General features: G+C 40.6%; 1 protein-coding gene across 6 annotated transcripts in view; it reads right to left on the minus strand.

Annotated features, from left to right (window-relative positions):
• LOC129839905 (zinc finger protein 664-like) overlaps positions 1-19,743 on the minus strand; it is a 138,054-nt gene extending 118,311 nt beyond the window's left edge. Inside the window, exons 1-5 of one of the 6 annotated variants that reach the window (XR_008757112.1) lie at positions 19,160-19,238; positions 17,868-18,225; positions 16,958-17,655; positions 16,668-16,739; positions 15,945-16,275 (exon numbers count right to left, since the gene is read on the minus strand). Coding sequence is in view for 2 of the 6 variants with exons in the window: in XM_055907617.1 (XP_055763592.1) it covers positions 19,160-19,472 (313 nt within the window). In the remaining 4 variants the exon portion in view is untranslated. The other 5 variants (XR_008757111.1, XR_008757110.1, XR_008757114.1 and 2 more) reach the window with 5 other exon arrangements.
• Positions 19,744-20,012: the final 269 nt, after the last annotated feature.

Genomic DNA, 20,012 nt, shown 5'->3' on the forward strand with positions numbered 1-20,012 from the left:
ACATATAGAAGTAGGACTAGTCTACCTAGTTACACATATAGAAGTAGGACTAGTCTACCTGGTTACACATATAGAAGTAGGACTAGTCTACCTGGTGACACATATAGAAGTAGGACTAGTCTACCTGGTGACACATATAGAAGTAGGACTAGTCTACCTGGTGACACATATAGAAGTAGGACTAGTCTACCTGGTGACACATATAGAAGTAGGACTAGTCTACCTGGTGACACATATAGAAGTAGGACTAGTCTACCTGGTTACACATATAGAAGTAGGACTAGTCTACCTGGTGACACATATAGAAGTAGGACTAGTCTACCTGGTGACACATATAGAAGTAGGACTAGTCTACCTGGTGACACATATAGAAGTAGGACTAGTCTACCTGGTTACACATATAGAAGTAGGACTAGTCTACCTGGTGACACATATAGAAGTAGGACTAGTCTACCTGGTGACACATATAGAAGTAGGACTAGTCTACCTGGTGACACATATAGAAGTAGGACTAGTCTACCTGGTTACACATATAGAAGTAGGACTAGTCTACCTGGTGACACATATAGAAGTAGGACTAGTCTACCTGGTGACACATATAGAAGTAGGACTAGTCTACCTGGTGACACATATAGAAGTAGGACTAGTCTACCTGGTGACACATATAGAAGTAGGACTAGTCTACCCGGTGACACATATAGAGGTAGGACTAGTCTACCTGGTGACACATATAGAAGTAGGACACGTCTACCTGGTGACACATATAGAAGTAGGACTAGTCTACCTGGTTACACATATAGAAGTAGGACACGTCTACCTGGTGACACATATAGAAGTAGGACTAGTCTACCTGGTTACACATATAGAAGTAGGACTAGTCTACCTGGTGACACATATAGAAGTAGGACTAGTCTACCTGGTGACACATATAGAAGTAGGACTAGTCTACCTGGTGACACATATAGAAGTAGGACTAGTCTACCTGGTGACACATATAGAAGTAGGACTAGTCTACCTGGTGACACATATAGAAGTAGGACTAGTCTACCTGGTGACACATATAGAAGTAGGACTAGTCTACCTGGTGACACATATAGAAGTAGGACTAGTCTACCTGGTGACACATATAGAAGTAGGACTAGTCTACCTAGTTACACATATAGAAGTAGGACTAGTCTACCCGGTTACACATACAGAAGTAGGACTAGTCTACCTGGTGACACATATAGAAGTAGGACTAGTCTACCCAACAACACATATAGAAGTAGGACTAGTCTACCTGGTTACACACATAGAAGTAGGACTAGTCTACCTGGTTAAACATGTAGAAGTAGGACTAGTCTACCTAGTTACACATATAGAAGTAGGACTAGTCTACCCGGTTACACATACAGAAGTAGGACTAGTCTACCTGGTTACACATATAGCAGTAGGACTAGTCTACCTGGTTACACATATAGAGGTAGGACTAGTCTACCTGGTGACACATATAGAAGTAGGACACGTCTACCTGGTGACACATATAGAAGTAGGACTAGTCTACCTGGTTACACATATAGAAGTAGGACTAGTCTACCTGGTGACACATATAGAAGTAGAACTAGTCTACCTGGTGACACATATAGAAGTAGAACTAGTCTACCTGGTGACACATATAGAAGTAGGACTAGTCTACCTGGTGACACATATAGAAGTAGGACTAGTCTACCTGGTGACACATATAGAAGTAGGACTAGTCTACCTGGTTAAACATGTAGAAGTAGGACTAGTCTACCTAGTTACACATATAGAAGTAGGACTAGTCTACCCGGTTACACATACAGAAGTAGGACTAGTCTACCTGGTGACACATATAGAAGTAGGACTAGTCTACCCAACAACACATATAGAAGTAGGACTAGTCTACCTGGTTACACACATAGAAGTAGGACTAGTCTACCTGGTTAAACATGTAGAAGTAGGACTAGTCTACCTAGTTACACATATAGAAGTAGGACTAGTCTACCCGGTTACACATACAGAAGTAGGACTAGTCTACCTGGTTACACATATAGCAGTAGGACTAGTCTACCTGGTTACACATATAGAGGTAGGACTAGTCTACCTGGTGACACATATAGAGGTAGGACACGTCTACCTGGTGACACATATAGAAGTAGGACTAGTCTACCTGGTGACACATATAGAAGTAGGACTAGTCTACCTGGTGACACATATAGAAGTAGGACTAGTCTACCTGGTGACACATATAGAAGTAGAACTAGTCTACCTGGTGACACATATAGAAGTAGGACTAGTCTACCTGGTGACACATATAGAAGTAGGACTAGTCTACCTGGTGACACATATAGAAGTAGGACTAGTCTACCTGGTGACACATATAGAAGTAGGACTAGTCTACCCAACAACACATGTAGAAGTAGGACTAGTCTACCTAGTTACACATATAGAAGTAGGACTAGTCTACCCGGTTACACATACAGAAGTAGGACTAGTCTACCTGGTTACACATATAGCAGTAGGACAAGTCTACCTGGTTACACATATAGAGGTAGGACACGTCTACCTGGTGACACATATAGAAGTAGGACACGTCTACCTGGTGACACATATAGAAGTAGGACTAGTCTACCTGGTTACACATATAGAAGTAGGACTAGTCTACCTGGTGACACATATAGAAGTAGGACTAGTCTACCTGGTGACACATATAGAAGTAGAACTAGTCTACCTGGTGACACATATAGAAGTAGGACTAGTCTACCTGATTACACATATAGAAGTAGGACTAGTCTACCCGGTGACACATATAGAAGTAGGACTAGTCTACCCAACGACACATATAGAAGTAGGACTAGTCTACATGGTTACACATATAGAAGTAGGACTAGTCTACCTGGTGACACATATAGAAGTAGGACTAGTCTACCTGGTGACACATATAGAAGTAGGACTAGTCTACCTGGTGACACATATAGAAGTAGGACTAGTCTACCCAACGACACATATAGAAGTAGGACTAGTCTACCTGGTGACACATATAGAAGTAGGACTAGTCTACCTGGTGACACATATAGAAGTAGGACTAGTCTACCTGGTGACACATATAGAAGTAGGACTAGTCTACCTGGTGACACATATAGAAGTAGGACTAGTCTACCTGGTGACACATATAGAAGTAGGACTAGTCTACCCGGTGACACATATAGAAGTAGGACTAGTCTACCTGGTGACACATATAGAAGTAGGACTAGTCTACCTGGTGACACATATAGAAGTAGGACTAGTCTACCTGGTGACACATATAGAAGTAGGACTAGTCTACCTGGTGACACATATAGAAGTAGGACTAGTCTACCTGGTGACACATATAGAAGTAGGACTAGTCTACCTGGTGACACATATAGAAGTAGGACTAATCTACCTGGTGACACATATAGAAGTAGGACTAGTCTACCTGGTGACACATATAGAAGTAGAACTAGTCTACCTGGTGACACATATAGAAGTAGGACTAGTCTACCTGATTACACATATAGAAGTAGGACTAGTCTACCTGGTGACACATATAGAAGTAGGACTAGTCTACCCAACAACACATATAGAAGTAGGACTAGTCTACCTGGTTACACATATAGAAGTAGGACTAGTCTACCTGGTGACACATATAGAAGTAGGACTAGTCTACCTGGTTACACATATAGAAGTAGGACTAGTCTACCTGGTGACACATATAGAAGTAGGACTAGTCTACCTGATTACACATATAGAAGTAGGACTAGTCTACCCGGTGACACATATAGAAGTAGGACTAGTCTACCCAACAACACATATAGAAGTAGGACTAGTCTACCTGGTTACACATATAGAAGTAGGACTAGTCTACCTGGTGACACATATAGAAGTAGGACTAGTCTACCTGGTGACACATATAGAAGTAGGACTAGTCTACCTGGTGACACATATAGAAGTAGGACTAGTCTACCTGGTGACACATATAGAAGTAGGACTAGTCTACCTGGTGACACATATAGAAGTAGGACTAGTCTACCTGGTTACACATATAGAAGTAGGACTAGTCTACCTGGTGACACATATAGAAGTAGGACTAGTCTACCTGGTGACACATATAGAAGTAGGACTAGTCTACCTGGTGACACATATAGAAGTAGGACTAGTCTACCTGGTTACACATATAGAAGTAGGACTAGTCTACCTGGTGACACATATAGAAGTAGGACTAGTCTACCTGGTGACACATATAGAAGTAGGACTAGTCTACCTGGTGACACATATAGAAGTAGGACTAGTCTACCTGGTTACACATATAGAAGTAGGACTAGTCTACCTGGTGACACATATAGAAGTAGGACTAGTCTACCTGGTGACACATATAGAAGTAGGACTAGTCTACCTGGTGACACATATAGAAGTAGGACTAGTCTACCTGGTGACACATATAGAAGTAGGACTAGTCTACCCGGTGACACATATAGAGGTAGGACTAGTCTACCTGGTGACACATATAGAAGTAGGACCGTCTACCTGGTGACACATATAGAAGTAGGACTAGTCTACCTGGTTACACATATAGAAGTAGGACACGTCTACCTGGTGACACATATAGAAGTAGGACTAGTCTACCTGGTTACACATATAGAAGTAGGACTAGTCTACCTGGTGACACATATAGAAGTAGGACTAGTCTACCTGGTGACACATATAGAAGTAGGACTAGTCTACCTGGTGACACATATAGAAGTAGGACTAGTCTACCTGGTGACACATATAGAAGTAGGACTAGTCTACCTGGTGACACATATAGAAGTAGGACTAGTCTACCTGGTGACACATATAGAAGTAGGACTAGTCTACCTGGTGACACATATAGAAGTAGGACTAGTCTACCTGGTGACACATATAGAAGTAGGACTAGTCTACCTAGTTACACATATAGAAGTAGGACTAGTCTACCCGGTTACACATACAGAAGTAGGACTAGTCTACCTGGTGACACATATAGAAGTAGGACTAGTCTACCCAACAACACATATAGAAGTAGGACTAGTCTACCTGGTTACACACATAGAAGTAGGACTAGTCTACCTGGTTAAACATGTAGAAGTAGGACTAGTCTACCTAGTTACACATATAGAAGTAGGACTAGTCTACCCGGTTACACATACAGAAGTAGGACTAGTCTACCTGGTTACACATATAGCAGTAGGACTAGTCTACCTGGTTACACATATAGAGGTAGGACTAGTCTACCTGGTGACACATATAGAAGTAGGACACGTCTACCTGGTGACACATATAGAAGTAGGACTAGTCTACCTGGTTACACATATAGAAGTAGGACTAGTCTACCTGGTGACACATATAGAAGTAGAACTAGTCTACCTGGTGACACATATAGAAGTAGAACTAGTCTACCTGGTGACACATATAGAAGTAGGACTAGTCTACCTGGTGACACATATAGAAGTAGGACTAGTCTACCTGGTGACACATATAGAAGTAGGACTAGTCTACCTGGTTAAACATGTAGAAGTAGGACTAGTCTACCTAGTTACACATATAGAAGTAGGACTAGTCTACCCGGTTACACATACAGAAGTAGGACTAGTCTACCTGGTGACACATATAGAAGTAGGACTAGTCTACCCAACAACACATATAGAAGTAGGACTAGTCTACCTGGTTACACACATAGAAGTAGGACTAGTCTACCTGGTTAAACATGTAGAAGTAGGACTAGTCTACCTAGTTACACATATAGAAGTAGGACTAGTCTACCCGGTTACACATACAGAAGTAGGACTAGTCTACCTGGTTACACATATAGCAGTAGGACTAGTCTACCTGGTTACACATATAGAGGTAGGACTAGTCTACCTGGTGACACATATAGAGGTAGGACACGTCTACCTGGTGACACATATAGAAGTAGGACTAGTCTACCTGGTGACACATATAGAAGTAGGACTAGTCTACCTGGTGACACATATAGAAGTAGGACTAGTCTACCTGGTGACACATATAGAAGTAGAACTAGTCTACCTGGTGACACATATAGAAGTAGGACTAGTCTACCTGGTGACACATATAGAAGTAGGACTAGTCTACCTGGTGACACATATAGAAGTAGGACTAGTCTACCTGGTGACACATATAGAAGTAGGACTAGTCTACCCAACAACACATGTAGAAGTAGGACTAGTCTACCTAGTTACACATATAGAAGTAGGACTAGTCTACCCGGTTACACATACAGAAGTAGGACTAGTCTACCTGGTTACACATATAGCAGTAGGACAAGTCTACCTGGTTACACATATAGAGGTAGGACACGTCTACCTGGTGACACATATAGAAGTAGGACACGTCTACCTGGTGACACATATAGAAGTAGGACTAGTCTACCTGGTTACACATATAGAAGTAGGACTAGTCTACCTGGTGACACATATAGAAGTAGGACTAGTCTACCTGGTGACACATATAGAAGTAGAACTAGTCTACCTGGTGACACATATAGAAGTAGGACTAGTCTACCTGATTACACATATAGAAGTAGGACTAGTCTACCCGGTGACACATATAGAAGTAGGACTAGTCTACCCAACGACACATATAGAAGTAGGACTAGTCTACATGGTTACACATATAGAAGTAGGACTAGTCTACCTGGTGACACATATAGAAGTAGGACTAGTCTACCTGGTGACACATATAGAAGTAGGACTAGTCTACCTGGTGACACATATAGAAGTAGGACTAGTCTACCCAACGACACATATAGAAGTAGGACTAGTCTACCTGGTGACACATATAGAAGTAGGACTAGTCTACCTGGTGACACATATAGAAGTAGGACTAGTCTACCTGGTGACACATATAGAAGTAGGACTAGTCTACCTGGTGACACATATAGAAGTAGGACTAGTCTACCTGGTGACACATATAGAAGTAGGACTAGTCTACCCGGTGACACATATAGAAGTAGGACTAGTCTACCTGGTGACACATATAGAAGTAGGACTAGTCTACCTGGTGACACATATAGAAGTAGGACTAGTCTACCTGGTGACACATATAGAAGTAGGACTAGTCTACCTGGTGACACATATAGAAGTAGGACTAGTCTACCTGGTGACACATATAGAAGTAGGACTAGTCTACCTGGTGACACATATAGAAGTAGGACTAATCTACCTGGTGACACATATAGAAGTAGGACTAGTCTACCTGGTGACACATATAGAAGTAGGACTAGTCTACCTGGTGACACATATAGAAGTAGGACTAGTCTACCTGGTGACACATATAGAAGTAGGACTAGTCTACCTGGTGACACATATAGAAGTAGGACTAGTCTACCTGGTGACACATATAGAAGTAGGACTAGTCTACCTGGTGACACATATAGAAGTAGGACTAGTCTACCTGGTGACACATATAGAAGTAGGACTAGTCTACCTGGTGACACATATAGAAGTAGGACTAGTCTACCTGGTGACACATAGAGAAGTAGGACTAGTCTACCTGGTGACACATAGAGAAGTAGGACTAGTCTACCTGGTGACACAGAGAAGTAGGACTAGTCTACCTGGTGACACATAGAGAAGTAGGACTAGTCTACCTGGTGACACATATAGAAGTAGGACTAGTCTACCTGGTGACACATATAGAAGTAGGACTAGTCTACCTGGTTACACATATTGAAGTAGGACTAGTCTACCTGGTTACACATACAGAAGTAGGACTAGTCTACCTGGTTACACATATAGAGGTAGGACTAGTCTACCTGGTGACACATATAGAAGTAGGACTAGTCTACCTGGTGACACATATAGAAGTAGGACTAGTCTACCTGGTGACACATATAGAAGTAGAACTAGTCTACCTGGTGACACATATAGAAGTAGAACTAGTCTACCTGGTGACACATATAGAAGTAGAACTAGTCTACCTGGTGACACATATAGAAGTAGGACTAGTCTACCTGGTGACACATATAGAAGTAGGACTAGTCTACCTGGTGACACATATAGAAGTAGGACTAGTCTACCTGGTGACACATATAGAAGTAGGACTAGTCTACCTGGTGACACATATAGAAGTAGGACTAGTCTACCTGGTGACACATATAGAAGTAGGACTAGTCTACCTGGTGACACATATAGAAGTAGGACTAGTCTACCTGGTGACACATATAGAAGTAGGACTAGTCTACCTGGTGACACATATAGAAGTAGGACTAGTCTACCTGGTGACACATATAGAAGTAGGACTAGTCTACCTGGTGACACATATAGAAGTAGGACTAGTCTACCTGGTGACACATATAGAAGTAGGACTAGTCTACCTGGTGACACATATAGAAGTAGGACTAGTCTACCTGGTGACACATATAGAAGTAGGACTAGTCTACCTGGTGACACATATAGAAGTAGGACTAGTCTACCTGGTGACACATATAGAAGTAGGACTAGTCTACCTGGTGACACATATAGAAGTAGGACTAGTCTACCTGGTGACACATATAGAAGTAGGACTAGTCTACCTGGTGACACATATAGAAGTAGGACTAGTCTACCTGGTGACACAGAGAAGTAGGACTAGTCTACCTGGTGACACATAGAGAAGTAGGACTAGTCTACCTGGTGACACATATAGAAGTAGGACTAGTCTACCTGGTTACACATATAGAAGTAGGACTAGTCTACCTGGTTACACATATTGAAGTAGGACTAGTCTACCTGGTGACACATATAGAAGTAGGACTAGTCTACCTGGTTACACATATAGAAGTAGGACTAGTCTACCTAGTTACACATATTGAAGTAGGACTAGTCTACCTGGTGACACATATAGAAGTAGGACTAGTCTACCCAACAACACATATAGAAGTAGGACTAGTCTACCTGGTTACACACATAGAAGTAGGACTAGTCTACCTGGTTAAACATGTAGAAGTAGGACTAGTCTGCCTAGTTACACATATAGAAGTAGGACTAGTCTACCCGGTTACACATACAGAAGTAGGACTAGTCTACCTGGTTACACATATAGCAGTAGGACTAGTCTACCTGGTTACACATATAGAGGTAGGACTAGTCTACCTGGTGACACATATAGAAGTAGGACACGTCTACCTGGTGACACATATAGAAGTAGGACTAGTCTATGTGGTGACACATATAGAAGTAGGACTAGTCTACCTGGTGACACATATAGAAGTAGGACTAGTCTACCTGGTGACACATATTGAAGTAGGACTAGTCTACCTGGTGACACATATAGAGGTAGGATTAGTCAACCTGACAACACATTAAGAAGTAGGAATAGTCTACCTGGTTACACATATAGAAGTAGGACTAGTCTACCCGGTAACACATATAGCAGGAGGACTAATCTACCCGATTACACATATAGAAGTAGGACTAGTCTACCCGACAACACATATAGAAGTAGGACTAGTCTACCTGACGACACATACAGAAGTAGGACTAGTCTACCTGGTGACACATATAGAAGTAGGACTAGTCTACCTGACAACACATATAGAAATAGGACTAGTCTACCTGGTGACACATAGATGTAAAACTAGTCTACCTGGTTACACATATAGATGTAAAACTAGTCTACCTGGTTACATATATAGATGTAAAACTAGTCTACCTGGTTACACATATAGAAGTAGGACTAGTCTACCTGGTTACACATATAGAAGTAGGACTAGTCTACCTGGTTACACATATAGAAGTAGGACTAGTCTACCTGGTTACACATATTGAAGTAGGACTAGTCTACCTGGTGACACATATTGAAGTAGGACTAGTCTACCTGGTTACACATATAGAAGTAGGACTAGTCTACCTAGTTACACATATTGAAGTAGGACTAGTCTACCTGGTGACACATATAGAAGTAGGACTAGTCTACCCAACAACACATATAGAAGTAGGACTAGTCTACCTGGTTACACACATAGAAGTAGGACTAGTCTACCTGGTTAAACATGTAGAAGTAGGACTAGTCTGCCTAGTTACACATATAGAAGTAGGACTAGTCTACCCGGTTACACATACAGAAGTAGGACTAGTCTACCTGGTTACACATATAGCAGTAGGACTAGTCTACCTGGTTACACATATAGAGGTAGGACTAGTCTACCTGGTGACACATATAGAAGTAGGACTAGTCTACCTGACAACACATATAGAAATAGGACTAGTCTACCTGGTGACACATAGATGTAAAACTAGTCTACCTGGTTACACATATAGATGTAAAACTAGTCTACCTGGTTACATATATAGAAGTAGGACTAGTCTACCTGGTTACACATATAGTAGTAGGACTAGTCTACCTGGTTACACATATAGATGTAAAACTAGTCTACCTGGTTACACATATAGAAGTAGGACTAGTCTACCTGGTTACATATATAGATGTAAAACTAGTCTACCTGGTTACACAAATAGATGTAAAACTAGTCTACCTGGTTACACATATAGAAGTAGGACTAGTCTACCTGGTGACACATATAGAAGTAGGACTAGTCTACCTGGTGACACATATTGAAGTAGGACTAGTCTACCTGGTGACACATATAGAGGTAGGATTAGTCAACCTGACAACACATATAGAGGTAGGACTACTCTACCTGGTTACATATATAGAAGTAGGACTAGTCTACCTGACTACACATATAGTAGTAGGACTAGTCTACCTGGTTACACATATAGAAGTAGGACTGGTCTACCTGGTTACACATATAGAAGTAGGACTAGTCTACCTGGTTACACATATAGAAGTAGGACTAGTCTACCTGGTTACACATATAGAAGTAGGACTAGTCTACCTGGTTACACATTAAGAAGTAGGACTGGTCTACCTGGTTACACATTAAGAAGTAGGACTAGTCTACCTGGCGACACATTAAGAAGTAGGAATAGTCTACCTGGTTACACATATAGAAGTAGGACTAGTCTACCCGGTAACACATATAGCAGGAGGACTAATCTACCCGATTACACATATAGAAGTAGGACTAGTCTACCCGACAACACATATAGAAGTAGGACTAGTCTACCTGACGACACATACAGAAGTAGGACTAGTCTACCTGGTGACACATATAGAAGTAGGACTAGTCTACCTGACAACACATATAGAAATAGGACTAGTCTACCTGGTGACACATAGATGTAAAACTAGTCTACCTGGTTACACATATAGATGTAAAACTAGTCTACCTGGTTACATATATAGATGTAAAACTAGTCTACCTGGTTACACATATAGAAGTAGGACTAGTCTACCTGGTTACACATATAGAAGTAGGACTAGTCTACCTGGTTACACATATAGAAGTAGGACTAGTCTACCTGGTTACACATATTGAAGTAGGACTAGTCTACCTGGTGACACATATAGAAGTAGGACTAGTCTACCTGGTTACACATATAGAAGTAGGACTAGTCTACCTAGTTACACATATTGAAGTAGGACTAGTCTACCTGGTGACACATATAGAAGTAGGACTAGTCTACCCAACAACACATATAGAAGTAGGACTAGTCTACCTGGTTACACACATAGAAGTAGGACTAGTCTACCTGGTTAAACATGTAGAAGTAGGACTAGTCTGCCTAGTTACACATATAGAAGTAGGACTAGTCTACCCGGTTACACATACAGAAGTAGGACTAGTCTACCTGGTTACACATATAGCAGTAGGACTAGTCTACCTGGTTACACATATAGAGGTAGGACTAGTCTACCTGGTGACACATAGATGTAAAACTAGTCTACCTGGTTACACATATAGATGTAAAACTAGTCTACCTGGTTACATATATAGAAGTAGGACTAGTCTACCTGGTTACACATATAGTAGTAGGACTAGTCTACCTGGTTACACATATAGATGTAAAACTAGTCTACCTGGTTACACATATAGAAGTAGGACTAGTCTACCTGGTTACATATATAGATGTAAAACTAGTCTACCTGGTTACACAAATAGATGTAAAACTAGTCTACCTGGTTACACATATAGAAGTAGGACTAGACTACCTGATAACACATATAGAAGTAGGACTAGTCTACCTGGCCTGCACATAAATGTAGGCCTATAAATGTGCCCATATGGGGATGTCTGATATTATTTCTGATTGTCTTAATGCACCACCACTGAGTTGTGAGTTGTGGAGCGTCTCAAAGCACATTTTTTCTCACCTCAAACAGCAAGTAAACAAAGTCTAATCAAAGTCAATTGCAAAGGAGAATAAATTCCTCAAAGTATTTGAAAAATATTTCCAGCTCTTGCCCTTTCGATAACCACTCGGCACAAAAGGGAAAAACGTAATGCTCTGATCCAGTGGAAATGTCAAAACACCTGATTACTTCTTATCCCTTTCACAAATAGCCTACAGCTGTGTCGGTCGAGAACTCACAGGCACGGGAAACTGAGGGCCCAGAATATTTTATACAATGTCTCAAGTTCGTTATGGACAGGCCATGTGATTTATAGGACAGTTAATTGCAATATTTTTATTTGTTGGCTTTATGTAGGCTATTTTTTACATAGGTGGCAATGGCAATAAAAGTTACTTTTAGATTTGTATAATTTTCATTTATATAGAATGTAGATTAACCACAGACAATGATTGAGATACTATTATAAATTAAATGAAACTGTTCCAGTAAAATGAACATATGAAAATCATAACTGTCACCAGATCAGTAGAAATGGTAAGATACATTTGCACTCCAAATGTAGGTTGCTGACTGCTTGTGTAGCTTATTACCAGCAACGTCAGAATGTATGAAGGACAGCAAGAGGAGGTGGTTCAGGAAGAGTTTCTTCTCTTCTGGTTGGGCTGCATTGATGTAATGGCATGAAAATAAATGCTGAATATTATACAATGATTTATCAACAGCTCTAACAATTTGACCCCTACAGGAAATCTACACTGGCAATTCTAGAATATACTATATAGCCTAGAAACCTGGTTAAACTATCATTATGACATCATGGATGAATTCTAGAATATACTATATAGCCTAGAAACCTGTTAAACTATCATTATGACATCATGGATGAATTCTAGAATATACTATATATCCTAGAAACCTGGTTAAACTATCATTATGACATCATGGATGGCCAGTCCTTGTATTCATAGTGTAGTGAATTCAGGGGGTTGCCCTGAGCTGGACTCAAACCTGGGTCCAGCGACTGTCAAGCCAACACCTTATAACTGTTATGCCAAGATGTCTGAACTTCTTGACGAGGTCGCTAGGTGTTGGATTACGGTTGATACAATAGCTTTCTCTATTAATTTGAGAGTGGTTACATTTCTCCAGACCCCATACCAGCCCCCATCCCTCAGCTGTTTACCAAACCAAGTCTCTGGGCAGCCATTTTGTTGCTGTTTAAATACTAGGTTGTCCCTTTAAAAAAGCCACACAAGAATCAATCAACCAATAACAAAGCTGTAATTCCACCACTATTTTGCTAATAAGATGATGGATGGGGCTGGAGAAATGTAACTACTTTCAAATTCATAGACAGACCTATGGATGCAAGGACTGTCCATCCATGATATCAACATTATAGTTTTAACTATGTTTTAAGGCTTTACAGTGTTGATTTACATTGTTTCTATACATTGAAGTAAAAAAAGCTTATTCTGGGTTCTGATGGGGTACAACAGTTGAACTAAGCTCATGAGGCATGTGTTATATTCTTCAAGAATCAATGGCTATAAATAACTAATTTAAAAATCAAAATATGGATGTGGTAATTGCAGATTTCCCCTTTAACACCACACATCCTTCCAGTGACTGGAGCGAATTTCAAAATTCGCTGAAGCTGGAGACTTATATTTCCCTCACCAACTTTAAACATCAGCTATCTGAGCAGCTAATCGATCGCTGCAGCTGTACATGTACTTTTTTGCTCTTTTGCACACCAGTATCTCTACTTGCACATCATCATCTGCTCATTTATCACTCCAGTGTTAATCTGCTAAATTGTAATTCTTCGCTACTATGGACTATTCATTGCCTACCTCATGCCTTTTGCACACACTATATATAGACTTTCTTTTTTTCTACTGTGTCATTGACTTGTTTATTGTGTTATTGGCTTGTTTATTGTTTATTCCATGTTATTCCATGTGTAACTATGTTGTTGTCTGTGTCACACTGCTTTGCTTTATCTTGGCCAGGTCGCAGTTGTAAATGAGAACTTGTTCTCAACTGGCCTACCTGGTTAAACTATCATTATGACATCATGGTCACCTGGTTAAACTATCATTATGACATCATGGTCACCTGGTTAAACTATCATTATGACATCATGGCCTACCTGGTTAAACTATCATTATGACATCATGGCCTACCTGGTTAAACTATCATTATGACATCATAGCCACCTGGTTAAATAAAAAAATAAAACAGTTCAACAACTGCAGAGTTTGTGTCTCTGTATTTAAGACAGTACTTACTAGTGTTAACCAGGGCCCGTTCATCGTTTGAACCATTGGAGGCCTTAAGATGCGTTTGGGAAACCGAGCCCAGATATTCAGTTTCCTCCTCCTCTACTTCCAATGTGACAGTCATCTCCCCATCCTCCTCTTTCACTCCAAAAACTGCAGCCTCCTCTTCTTTTACTGTAACATCCTCTTCCTCTTTCAATCTGAACGCGTCTTCCTCTTCTTTCACTGTAACGTCTTTCTCTTCTTCTTTCACTGTAACAGCCTCAACTTCTTGTTTTACTGTGATATCCTTCTCTTCCTTCTCCTCTTTGACGAGAGCTTCCTTCTCCGTCCAGCAGTCCTTCTCTTCATTAACAAGATAGTAGCTTAGTGACCTCATGGTTGGAGATGTTAGCTAGCTAGGCTAATGCTAACTTAACCAGCCCACTAGATGAATAATAAAAACAATACCGTAAATATGAAATTAAAACGGATAACTAACTAGACGACAGAAGTGGGTTTAAAATACAGTGGCTAATATACACTAAAGCGTCTAAAGAGCTTTATTTGTTCGTATATTTTGGCTAGCAAGCTACCGAGGTGTCTGACGAACTGTTGCTGCTGCTGAAAGAAGCGTTCCGTCCACTAGATTATACGTCACAGTAGCAGCATTGCCTTAAAGTCGCAGACCGCCATTAGCTGACTGGAGTGGGTAACGCAGTTGAGTAAAATGTAAATACAATTTCAGACAAAAGGTAGGTAGGAATCAGGAACATAGCTAGTCCTAAAATATTAATTAGCCCCTCCCTAAATAATTTAATATCAATATCAATATATTTTCTCTGTGATTTCTTATTTTCGTCAACCGTTCCATCGCATCTTAAGCTTCTTACCGGGCCGGCACTAGGACCGGGGGAGGCTGCTGCTGCACTAGTGTTAGTTAGACTTTCTTCAACATAGATGGCGGACAGAAATACTAGGAGAGAGGGGTAACCCTACACAGAACTGAACTGAATCAAAGATGGCGGACAGAAATACTAGAAGAGAGGGGTACCCCTACACAGAACTGAACTCAATCAAAGATGGCGGACAGAAATACTAGAAGAGAGGGGTACCCCTACACAGAACTGAACTGAATCAAAGATGTCGGACAGAAATACTTGGAGAGAGGGGTACCCCTACACAGAACTGAACTCAATCAAAGATGGCGGACAGAAATACTAGAAGAGAGGGATAGAAATACTAGGATGGAAGCAAATGTAAGGGATTATAACGTAATAACTAATCATGCAAAAAACATGTACAGTTGACAGGAATGTTAGTTCATGTATAGACAAACGATTATGCATTTTTTTAACATAAAATTATTTTACGAAAATCGCGATTTAGCCAGCTAGCTGGCTAGCTTTATGGGTGTTGTGACATGAGTATGACATTGAACCAGTAGAGAATGTGAAACGCTTTATTGAAAAGCTCATTATCCAAGTGTTATAAATACAAGTTCAATCTGTACTTCAATGCACATCTGTTGTGCATTATAAAAACAGAGGAAGGAAGAGGTGGCGAGAGAGGTGTAAAAGACAGAAAGGGAAAGAGGTAAGCACATAGGAGCAGGGAAGGCAGCACATGATTAAGGAATCACAGTGCTACATAAATATTCTCTCAGTTCATCACAATTACATAACAGTGTCTCTAGTCGGCCCAAAGGTTATCTTAAAAGCAGGTGAGGTGGCGATGATGGGACTAGGGATTGGCATCCTCTCACATCAAAACATATCTGCAGACGATAGACAGATGGAGAGAGAGAGCATGTTTAAGCTTTGTGTTTTTATTTTTTATTCTAACATTGTTAGTCATCAATCAGGAGGTGAAATGCAAAACTGACCTTGGATCATTAACTCTGGGACTACTGCATCTATCTGTATTTCAATGTAAAGCATCTCTTTAATAATATTTCCTGTATAATATAAACTGACCTGGGATCATTAACTCTGGGACTACTGCATCTCTCTGTATTTCAATGTAAAGCATCTCTTTAATAATACTTCCTGTATAATATAAACTGACCTGGGATCATTAACTCTGGGACTACTGCATCTCTGTCTGTATTTCAATGTAAAGCATCTCTTTAATAATACTTCCTGTTGACCTGACCATGTGACCTCTCACCTCTGACCATGCTGTGCCCTCGATGTAGCCTGTTCAGATGCAGGAGGGGTTCACCGACACAGCTGATATAACCTAGAGGATTTAGGGAGAAGGGGAGAGAGGGATGAAGTGAAGGAGAGAGACTGTTATTGAGAAAATAAGGTAGTTAAAGCCACAGTGTTCAACAGGAATCTGTGTGTGGCCTCACCTGGTGTCCACACCACACTAAGTGGCTGCAGAGTACTTTATGCTGAAAAACATGAACGGAAACATGAGGACAAACAATATAGTGTAGTTATATAGTGTCTTACTATTCTCCATGGTTGGCCCTCTTGCCTATTCTTTGAAGGTGGAAGGAGCCACAGTTATACACCTGAACCTGTTTACTGCACAACACAATCCATCAATCAGATTGATACATGAGTGTGTAGGTGTGTGTTATAGGGTGTCCAATTGTTCTAAATTTTTTCAATATTAGTGATTTAAAATAGCCTGTTTTGTTTTTGCACAGACATCACACCCTTACCTAAACAGCACCCTCACCTGAGAAGTAGAAATCAAATGGAGAGAAACTGTGAATTGAATAACTGCAGTTGACATAGCTTAGTAAATGGAAGAATACTCGTATTGTAATGTGGATGGCTCTTAAAAGAGCCTTTGTTTGTCCATAGTGTAGTCTATGGTGTTGCCAGGGAACAGCACCCTCTTTGAAGAAGTAGGAGGTGAAGATCTCCTGCACACGGATTGCCTCTCTTGCTGCGTTGTTGGACACCGTCCTTGAAACATCCTGCAGAGCAGCAGACTCCTCCTCTGGGACACGGCGGCGAGCTGCAGATCCCCTCCTGGTCCTCGTGTCCATCCTCATGAAGTTACACAGGACACAGGTAGCCTTCACACACCTGAATTCCTCCAGGAGGCAGTCCCAGATGACCCTGGTCACCCAACCTTGCAGTGCCCTACACGGTAACTGTAGGCAATCGTTTTGAAGGAATCTCCAGTTACAAGGTATCTGTAGGAATATGGAAGACAATGTAGTTATAACCAAGACAATGTAACTGTTACATCACCAGGTCATTGTGGTTTACTAAAGTATAATATCCCTGATAACAAATCATGATAACATTGAATTGATAGATGGATGGGCACACATATGTACATGTGTAGCATGTGACAATAACAGGATCATATCAAGGATGACATCACAAATGAATACATAAATACCACTTGAAGCTTGATGATGAGTTGATCATTTGAATCAGCTGTGCAGTGCTGAGACAAAAACAACAATGTGCCTCTTTGAGTCCCCAGGACTGAGAACCACTGCTCTTCATTGGGACCTCTTCATATGTAGACTGGCTTTCATAGAGCTCTTTATCTGAGGACAGAAAACCTCACAAGAAACACACTTCATTATAGTCAAATTACACCACACTGAATATTATGTTACTATTATCTCCGTCCTCACTTCTAGGGACAGGAACTACACAAAAGTACATGCCCTATCCAGAATAGCCTCCTCTCTCACTGACAGTTGGGGCTGCTATCCTTTCACCCTCCTCCATGGCTGGTAGCTAGCTACCTACAAATGCATTTGGAGTTAGTTTTTTACAGTGATAAATACATCAAGATAGCTAATATGAAGTTAGGTAGCTGGTGATATTTAATTCACTTAGCTATCTATCTATACAGACTGGTTACCTATTTAGATGTGATAAAGTATTATGTGAAATTATTTTGATGTGATATGAAAGTATTGTGTGAAATAATTGTTATGTGATATGAAAGTATTATGTGAAATTATTTTGAGGAGTAACGGGGGCAGATAATCAGGAGTAGAAACAATAACAAAGCGTACTCCCTGCCCGTTGAGAATCGATTCACATTTAGATGGAATATTTGACTATTTTAGCTGCCAGAGCCAGTCTACCCCTGAAAATAACATACAGTCCTTGGACCTTGAGGAGTAACGGGGACAGCAATCAGCAGTAGAAACAATAACAAAGCGTACTCCCTGCCTGTTTCAGTAAAAAGCTGAGGGATGGGGCTGGAGAAATGCAACCATCCATGATATCAGCATTCTAGTTTTAACCATGTTTCGAGGATATACAGTGTTTGTTTATATTTACTGACAAACATTGGAGTAAAAAAAAGCTCATATTTTGGGTTCTGATGGGGTACAACAGTTGAACTAAGCTCATGAGGCATTTATAAGTGAATTCTTCAAGAAACAATGGGTACATATCATTAATGTTTAAGTCCCAAAATGGATGTAACAACTGCTGATTGCCCCTTTAAGACTACATATTGGGCTAATCTAATAGGAGATATTGAGGACTACAGTATTTCAGGCATTGTCATTAGATGCGTTTGATCAATTGTTAACGTTTTGTTGATGGTCCACTCTTGATGTTCTACACGTTACAGTGTAGCTTCAGCCATTTCTACAGAACAACATTAAAGTGTAGAACCCCTTTACTGCATATTGGTTCAACGACTGCAGAGACGGTACTTACTGGTGTTAAACAGATCTCCAACCTCCTCTTCTTCCTCCAATGTGACAGTCATCTCCTCCTCCTCTTTCACTCCAAAAACTGCATCTTCCTCTTCTTTTACTGTAACATCCTCCTCTTCTTTCACTCTGAACGCGTCTTCCTCTCCTTTCACTGTAACGTCTTTCTCTTCTTCTTTCACCGTAACAGCCTCACTCTCTACTTGTTTTTGTATTGTAACAGCCTCCTCTTCGTCCTCCTCTTTCACGAAAGCTTCTTTCTCCGTCCAGCAGACCTCCTCTTCTGTAGCAGGAGGAGAGTAGCTTAGTGAACTCATGATCGGGGATGTTCGCTAGCTAGCATTAGCGACTAGCTTAGTTCTAAGCTAACTTAGCAACCAATTAGCTGACAAATAACGTACATATATAATTAAATGGGCCAACAAGTACAGACAACAGAAGTGTGTTTAATACACAGCGACTAATATACACCAAAATAGTGTAAAGAGGGTGAATGTTGTAGCTATGTTTGCTAGAAAGCTACCGAGGTGTCTGACTAGCTGTTGTTGTTGAAGGAGCGTCCCGTCCACTAGATTATACGTCACACTGGCAGCATCGCCTGAACCTAAAAGACGCACATCGCCATCTGCTGACTGGAGTGAGAAACGCAGTTGAGGAACCAAACGTTTATTTTTATTTATTTCATAAAAGTTTAATATTATATAAAGTCGTTCAAAGAGAAGCATGTGTTGATTGATTCGTGTTTAATGAGTGAGAATTTAAAACAAGCTTTACTCCCACAATCAAATGGTTGTTAATAAATCTAAATCATGGTTTAGTGTTTCTGTATCAAAATGGACTTTTAACAAATTCAAATC

The sequence above is a fragment of the Salvelinus fontinalis genome, chromosome 40, assembly GCF_029448725.1.
Source record: "Salvelinus fontinalis isolate EN_2023a chromosome 40, ASM2944872v1, whole genome shotgun sequence".
Taxonomy (NCBI): domain Eukaryota; kingdom Metazoa; phylum Chordata; class Actinopteri; order Salmoniformes; family Salmonidae; genus Salvelinus; species Salvelinus fontinalis.